This window comes from Neomonachus schauinslandi, chromosome 3 (genome assembly GCF_002201575.2).
Source record: "Neomonachus schauinslandi chromosome 3, ASM220157v2, whole genome shotgun sequence".
Lineage (NCBI taxonomy): Eukaryota > Metazoa > Chordata > Mammalia > Carnivora > Phocidae > Neomonachus > Neomonachus schauinslandi.
The window spans coordinates 65078572-65086684 of record NC_058405.1 but is presented as its reverse complement, the minus strand read 5'-3'; the positions used below and the strand labels follow the sequence as shown (position 1 = coordinate 65086684).

The 8113-nt window shown below is 38.2% G+C and overlaps 1 protein-coding gene across 2 annotated transcripts in view; it reads right to left on the bottom strand.

Annotated features, from left to right (window-relative positions):
* Window positions 1–698: 698 nt before the first annotated feature.
* ALG5 (ALG5 dolichyl-phosphate beta-glucosyltransferase) overlaps window positions 699–8113 on the bottom strand; it is a 43656-nt gene continuing 36241 nt past the window's right edge. For both annotated transcript variants that reach the window (XM_021678300.1, XM_044913194.1), the window contains 2 exons: window positions 2947–3032; window positions 699–889 (listed from right to left, as the gene is read on the bottom strand). In XM_021678300.1, the coding sequence (XP_021533975.1) occupies window positions 774–889; window positions 2947–3032 (202 nt within the window). In that variant the 3' untranslated portion in view covers window positions 699–773. The remainder of the gene's footprint in view (window positions 890–2946; window positions 3033–8113) is intronic.

Below are 8113 nucleotides of genomic sequence, written 5' to 3'. Positions count from 1 at the left end.
TTTCTCATTCTCTCTCTCTCTCAAATAAATAAAATCTTAAAAACAAAAAACAGCAAAAAAACCCCCACCTTTCTTTTTCTTAAGTAATCTCCACACCCCGTGTGGGGCTTGAACTCACAACCCCGAGATCAAGAGTCCTATGCTCTACTAATTGAGCCAGTCAGGCGCCCTCAAAACTTTTTTTAATAAAGAATTTCCAGTTTCTAATAACATGAACTCAAGAGCAAGGTGTTGCCCAGAGGTAAGAGAATAAGTGCAGTGTGCGTCAGTAAAATTGGGAAGGAGAGAAATAAGACCATATAAGGAAGTGGACGCCTTTGTGACAGAACCTACATCCTTTAACGTAATTTTCTAGAGTTTAAGAAGTTGAAATATGGACTTAATACTGATAAATTTATATATAAACATATGCTAATTTGATTTTTAAATCTCTGAGCACAGATACATGATTGTGGTTTATATTTAAGTTCATGAAAATTATGCAGGTACTTTAAAGTAAGAATAATTGATTTTCTCTTCTGTTTAAAAGTTGTATTTCTCAGAATCATAATAATAATTGACCTAATAAACAAAATTGCCAAAGCAAAAGAAAATCTGACTTTGTTACAAATACCTTACTTTTTTTGGTCCAAAAGAGGTATAAGCATTTTTAGTTACAGCGGTTAATTCTTAAAATTACCAAAAGGCAGACAATGGCATAGGTTTACTTAAAATTTTAATTTCAAATGAAATGTGTGACACTGATACATAAGGATACAAAGATGGCAAATAACCTAATTCTTCTTCTTGGTTTGTTCAAGCTTCCAGGCACCAGTCAAATATCGAAGTCGTATAAAAAGTAGGTCCTTGCCCATTTGTAGCCAGCTCCAAAATGGAACTAATTTAGAACCTGCGATTTAAAAATAATTAAAAATGAATTAACTTAAATAAACTCTGGAGAAAATTTATCAGTTTAAAATTACATTTTAGGTCAGTCAAATGACCTTTGTGACCTTCTAGTCACCTTATTTTTTATATTATGTATGCATGTATGTATTTATGTATATATTTAATTCCATCTACACACTTAAAAATGATTTTTTAGGACAAATTTTCATGTTTTACATGCTACTTTTTAGTCTCCACACAAAATATAAATTAATAATCTGGGATAAGAAATCCAAGACAAAAACCCAACTTTTATTCTAATTCTACCAAAGACTCTCAATCAGCTAAAAGAAACACAATCTTAGCTAGGACATCTTGTCCAGTGGTTGCCAAATGGCAGCGTGCCAAGCCAGCTGACTATAGGAGGTCTGCCTCCTGGAGCATGTTTTAAAAGCTTGTCTTCCTTGATTTTATCCCATGGAATTGTTTTTTTATTAAGTCACGAGTAGACTGCAGGTCAGGTAACTGGGGTACTGGATGGTGAAGGGTCATGGCCAATATCAAAATACTAATCACTGACAATTTTCTAGATTTAAGCCCAAATACTCTAGCTCCTTCCTCTTCTTCCCCCCCCCCACTTTATTGAGGTATAACTGACAAATAAAATTGAAATATATTCAAAGTACAGAATGTATGGATTTGATATATATACATATATACACAATGTATATATTTCTATACACATACTGTAAAATGATTACCATAGTCAAATTAATTAACACATCTACCTTAATTTTATTTGAATCATTTACAAAAGAATTAAACATCTTCAAAGCTAAATTGAGTCGTTTCTCTAATAACACAAACAAAACATCTTGGAAGTTAAATGAAACTGGGAAGGATCTAAATTGTGGAGATTTCAGTTGGCCCTATTATAGGGAGGAGGGACTGAGGGTATATGGCCAAGGATTCTGGGAATGACTAATACAAAACTATTCACTGAGTGCCCGTTAATGAAAAGTAATACATAACTATCTCTGAAATGCACATGAGCAAATGATGTAAATATGAAACACATTTTTTACTTTCTCCCACTTCAATTTCCCACAGAGTCTCTGCTGGACATAGATCAACACAGATCAACACAGCAGATCCTTCTAAGTCTGAGCAGTCCTTTATCGGCTTCTCAATCCCCTTTGATCTCAGCAGCTACTATGGAGAGTAGTTAAATTTTTGTAAGTTAAATTTGATTCAGCAAGACTCCAAGAGGTTTGAATTTGTTCTAGACTATATAGTTTGTATGATCCCCAGACCTTCTCCTGTCCCTAAACACCCACAGTTACAGAATAATGGCATATTACAACAAAGACTTTCTAGGAGGAGGCCATGCTCAGCAGGGGCGGGGTGACTCTGAAAGTCTCCAGGTGATTGTTAACTGCTTCCACACTGTGAATTAATTTTGGATTAATTCTAATGTAAGTAAAGAGAAAACTAGAATATATTTTAAGTTCTACAAATTATAAGCAGTCTAAGCTTTTTCAAACAGGAATTATTAAGAATTACGACAGATTTCTCATTATTAGAAATCTTAGAGATTTTCACATTTTTTTGGATATATATACTGGCTTTGAATGGATTGTGGGCATTTGGAGTAAAAACAACTATAATTCCTTATTTAGCTCTGCATGGTGGCTTGTAGGTACTCAATACCTACTGAGTAATGAAATAAGACCATACTAAATAAAAGGTGATACAAACAAAATTTATCTCAAAAGACTGATCAACCTTGTGTCTAGCCTCAGATTGCCATGATCCTGTCTGCTGCAGAAGTTTTACTGAATTTCTTGGGCCAGGTAGTCGGCCTACTGAAGACCCCAGGAAGAGATTGCAGGGAGAAGGCAGTAAGCCATTTGGAGGGTGGAGGGGATTAGGAGGGGAACTCTCTATGGAACTGCCCCTCTCAGTCAGGTCAGCTGAGTAGGCCCTCATGGGGCAGCCAGCTTACTTTACTGGACAACTGTATTGTCACCAACCCCCCACCCCACTTAAGATCAGCTGTAACATGAACAATATGCTCACCTTCAATTTCAGTCCAGTTGACAGCAATTTCTGCTATTGGAATTTTAAAGAACTGTGCTATGTAAAGTAATTCTACATCAAATGCCCTGAAACAGAAAATGTATTGATTTTTATTTTTAAAAAGACAAATAGAGTGTAATTAAATCTCTACCTTGGCATGTTTTACAGAAGCTTATAAGGCAGATATATAGCTTAAATAACTGAAAGTCAGATTCATAGAAGGTCAAATAAAAGGTTAAGTAGTTTAGGAGCTTCAAGGTAAATAGTGTGTCACTGCATAACATTTAAATGAGAAATATAGTGTCTCTATCATAACTCAGAAACTCCCAGAGGTAAAATTGGCCTGTTGGGCTCTAAGAGAAAATTTAATCATGCAAATTTTCAAGATTGATGGCTTTCAATCCCAGGCTTAACTAGCTCAAGGTACAGAACTGATAGCATTTTCAGCTGATTCAGAGAGCTGATAAAACAGAACTCTGAGCAGCTCTTGGAGAAAAATGTTGTCAATCACTTTAGAGTTGCTTGATTACATTCGTCTACCACCAAAGGATCAAGGTTTCTTTTTTAACAGGGTTGCCTACGGCCTTGTTTTTTCCTTTTCATTTCCCCATGCCATTCTAGGCAAGACAGTACTACCAGCCTTTGAAGTGAAAAGCCACTTTAGATTAGTCTGAAATGCTCTTTGGGTATAACTACATACATTACATGGGAATTAGATATATTGTCTCATTTTAACTTACACTGTTAAAATCATCTCTAGTCTGAATTCCCAGTTCCTCCTTCCTTCTCCCTATGAAAGGCTCTGAAAGCTCCTCCTCAGTTACCCCTTGGTTTAGGTGAAATCTGCTTTCCCTAAAGTTTCTGAGCCCTGACTTAGAAGTTTTCTTGGATTCTGCTTACAAATTCTCTGAAACCAGTTTCTTCCTCTCAGTGGCAGTGAGCTCAGGGAGAGAAACAGCACTACCTATTAAACTTTCTTCATGCCCTTGTAACCAAAAGCGCTGGAGGCCTTTACTGTTTTGCTTTCTTCTTGCTCTGTTAAGCAAACCCCTGCCCCCCCCACTTTCTAGACTGCATGGAACACACTTCAAACTTCCAGGGGTTGGTTTTAAAATATTAGCACAAACAAAAAAATACCTAAAACCCACTTCTATTTGATTTTCCTGATCCCAGACAACTTGAATTTGGGAGCTTTGTCTTTTTGGCCACAAAACTACTACTGTCCATTCTGTGACTAGTTTAAATCCCAAGTATTTGTATAATTCAATATGAAAACTATTTTTTTAGAAAACACTTAATGCTTTTTCTTATCCTAATAAAATATTTACTTAAGATGATAAAACCATCTACAAAAGCGTTCTTTGTGTTGTTAAAAAGACCGTGTAAAACTTCTGTTAACTAGCCTGGGACAATCAAGAAAGGAGGAAATTATTTGACTATTAAGCCTGGTTAACCCTTAATCCTCTCCTTTAACACAAAACAAAACAAAAAATACCTAAAAGGCTGAATTAGTTCTAATGATAGTCAATAATCTGAACAAGATTATTAAGTATTGTTCTAAGGATATCAGCATATAGTGACTTATCAAAGACATAAAACAACATAAGAATGATGAGTAGGAAGGAGTGGGGGAAAAAGCACTGATTAATTGAATTTATATTAAAAAAATTGAAAGGGCTCTTCGTCTTCTACTATTACTTTTACTCTATCTTCCTCTTTTAACATTTTAAGACATGAAGATGTTTACTTAAAAAAAATGCGTAGTTCACATCACCATATTATAAGAGACTAATCTGTTACCAAAGAAAACAAAATTAAAATACCAAGTATTTCTGGATAGAGCCTTATGCTATTGTACAGAAACAGTATAAGGGTTAGTCTCCAACTCAGATGCCTTCATGTGTTTTTGTAGATGTAGGGAGGGCAGAACCACTGTTTTCTTTTGTTACTCAGTTCCTGGTAAAGCTGTGACCTCACAGATATATTTCTGAAGAACAAAGAGCGTGTTGATGCTCTGTTAAAGACAGCAGACACACACATACCCTCCTGCTCCCTCCTGAAATCCCACTAAAATTAAAACAACAATGATGGAATAAACACGTAAGAACAAAGAAGGGATGAAAGTAATAAAAAAAATATGAAACTTAGAAAGTAGCTGGACAACTGGTAACTAGGAAACGTAGGCTGTGACAATGGGAGAAGCCTAGAACAGACGAATGGGTACCGCAGAGCCCCCCAAAGGCTCCGGCATCATTGGCCTCGCTGCAGATGATGTCTGCAAGTGGTGCAGGTGGGGCTTCAAAAGGTAGGACTCACGGAAAATCTCTAGGAGATTCTCTTTTGCTCAGGTTGTTTCTGTGAATGCTGGCAGCCAGGCTCCTATCTCCCAGGCAGGAAATCCAGAGATCCCACTTTTGTGAAAACAACCAGCCCAAAAGATAATGACAGCTGGGAGTTTCCCACACCAAGTGGCCCTGCTACTTAATCTGTAGTGACATCGACCAGTTGATCAGAGTTCTCTGATCATGCACACAGCTTCCGATGAGCTTTTCAGGACCATACTAGACACATGTGAGGATAGAGGTTCCACATCTGTTTTATAGGAGGGAAGAGAAAAAGGGTATGGGTTTACAGATTTGGAGTAGCTACTGCATGCTCGACAAGATGCATGAAAAAGAGCCACACTAAGTCCCTGAAATCATGGTATTTCAAAACACTGTGGAGAAAAAGCTTCCAAAAGGAGCTGGGAACAACATGCATAGACAAAGAATTGAGATTCAGATTACTGTCAGAATTGGACTTCTCCACAGAAACACTGAGTGCCAAAGACAATAGAGCAATGCTTTCAAAATCCTGAGGAAAAATGACTTCCAACCTAGAATGCTTTCTCCAGCTATTAGGCAAATGGGAGGGGAGACTAAAGGTACGTTTCACACGCAGGGTCTCAAGGCTTCTTTCTCCAATGTTTAGGAAGTTTAATAGAGGATGTGCCCTACTGCAATCGGGGTGCAAACAAAGGAAAAGGAAGAACAGGGACTGTGCAGCGGACCAGAGAACAACCAGAAAGGTGAGAGCCAACGAGATGTCTCCAAGAAAAAGGTGAAACTGATGCGTGATCTGGTGCATGGGAACATAGGGAGATACTTCCTACTTCGCACAGAGTGTGAGCCTAAGTGACAGGTCCATAGTAAAGTGGCTGACAGAAACTCCAGATATTTATTATCCTCAGGAAAACAGAAAGTACAAGACAGGTAATATAATCATATTGCATACTATGGCTCAAATATGAATTATCTTCACACAGCTATACCAATCAGTTGTGATCTAACCACAAATTATGTAGAAACTGCTTTAGGAGGATACGTGTGAGGGTGTACAGGGGTTTAAGAGAACTACATACTTATCTGTTGATTTATTTTGGAAAGTAGTATCTAAAACTGAAAAAAGGAGACAGGGCTATGCAAACCCATTATTTTGAATATGAAAGCAAATACCACAAAAAAATAGCAGAGAGTTGAAAGTGACTATAGTTAGGAAGTAGGAATTAGGGACAGAGGGAGATGGGGCAAGGGATGATGACTTTTTAGTATAAGCCTTATGGAACTGACTTTAAATTATTAGCATGCATAACATTGATTTTAAATAAGTATTCATCAGAAGAAAGTGCATTTCCAGGAATCCATTTTTTTTAAAGATTTTATTTGAGAGAGAGAGAGAGAGAGCACGGTGAGGGGGAGAGGCAGAGGGAGAGAGATTAAATCTTAAGGAGACTCTCTGCTGAGCAGGGAGCCTGATACGGGGCTTGATCCCAGGACCCTGAGATCACGACCTGAGTGGAAGAAGGCAGATGCTTAACTGACTGAGCACCCAGGTGCCCCTAAAGGAATCTATTTTTAAAATTACTCATAAATTGGGTCCAATTATACTTTAATATTAAATGTAAAGAATTTACATGAGATACAGTTCTGAGGATGGAGATTATGTATACACATATATATTTAACATTACGTATATCTTTAATGTTTAGCATAACCCATACTCAGGTCTGTAATTTTTTTTTTTTTTAAGATTTTATTTATTTATTTATTTGAGAGAGAGAGAGAGAATGAGATAGCACAAGCAGGGGGAGTAGCAGAGGGAGAGGGAGAAGCAGACTCCCAACTGAGCAGGGAGCCCCATGTGGGACTCAATCCCAGGATCCTGGGATCATGACCTGAGCTGAATTTCAGGCAGACACTTAACCGACTGAGCCACCCAGGCACCTGCCTGCCCAGTTTTTTAACTATAGCTTGATGATCTGGTCTGGAGAGTAAGGGTTGGCTGCTCTAAGGAAGAACTGAAAAAGAAGTTGAGAAGGGAAGGGTCCCCATGTGGAGACAGATTATGCAGCACCTCTAAAGGCCACAGGAAGGCACTGGGAAGCCACTGAAGGATTTTAAGCAAAAGAGGTGCATTTGATTGATCACTTTTAATTTTTGAAAAGACTCCTTGGGCTACAGCAAAGGCAATGATGGTGTCCTGGATGGTGGTGGGAAGATGAAGAGAAATGAAGGGACAGCTTCTGTCTATCAGTGTTATTCACTAAACAGGCGGAGAGCTGAGGTGAGCTCTAGGATAATGACAACCCGGAGGACCAGGATATGTCAAGAGAGAGCGCTCAGAAGTATGGAACACTGCTGATGGGTTCATTAAGACACTAAGTGGTCATATCAAACTTGACCAGTGGGTTTCATGACAGGAGGTCCCTAGATGCTGAGATGGAGGGATGGGGAAAATCCATATTGAGGTGGGGTGAGGCATGAGTGGGAAGAGAGAAAACAGAAGACCTAGAGCACTCTTTCAAGAAAAGACTGGCTGTGAAAGAAGGCTGGAGCTGGAGGGGGGGTGTCAATGGAGAGAGGGTTTTTTTTTTTAATGGCAAGAGAAATTTCAACTTGTTTTAAAAACTGATGGGAAAGATATGGTTGACAGGAAAAGACAAGACAAATAAGTGAACAGGATGAAGTTCTTAAGGAGGTAGAAGGGGATGCAGAGGTCGAAAGACTGGTTGGTCACAGGCAGGAGAGGGAACTTACTACTAAAAAGGAAAGAATGGAAAGAAAACGGGTGCCCTCTTCTGTTCTGATATTTCTGAGCTTTTTTTTTCTTCAAAGGAAAATACAGAAGC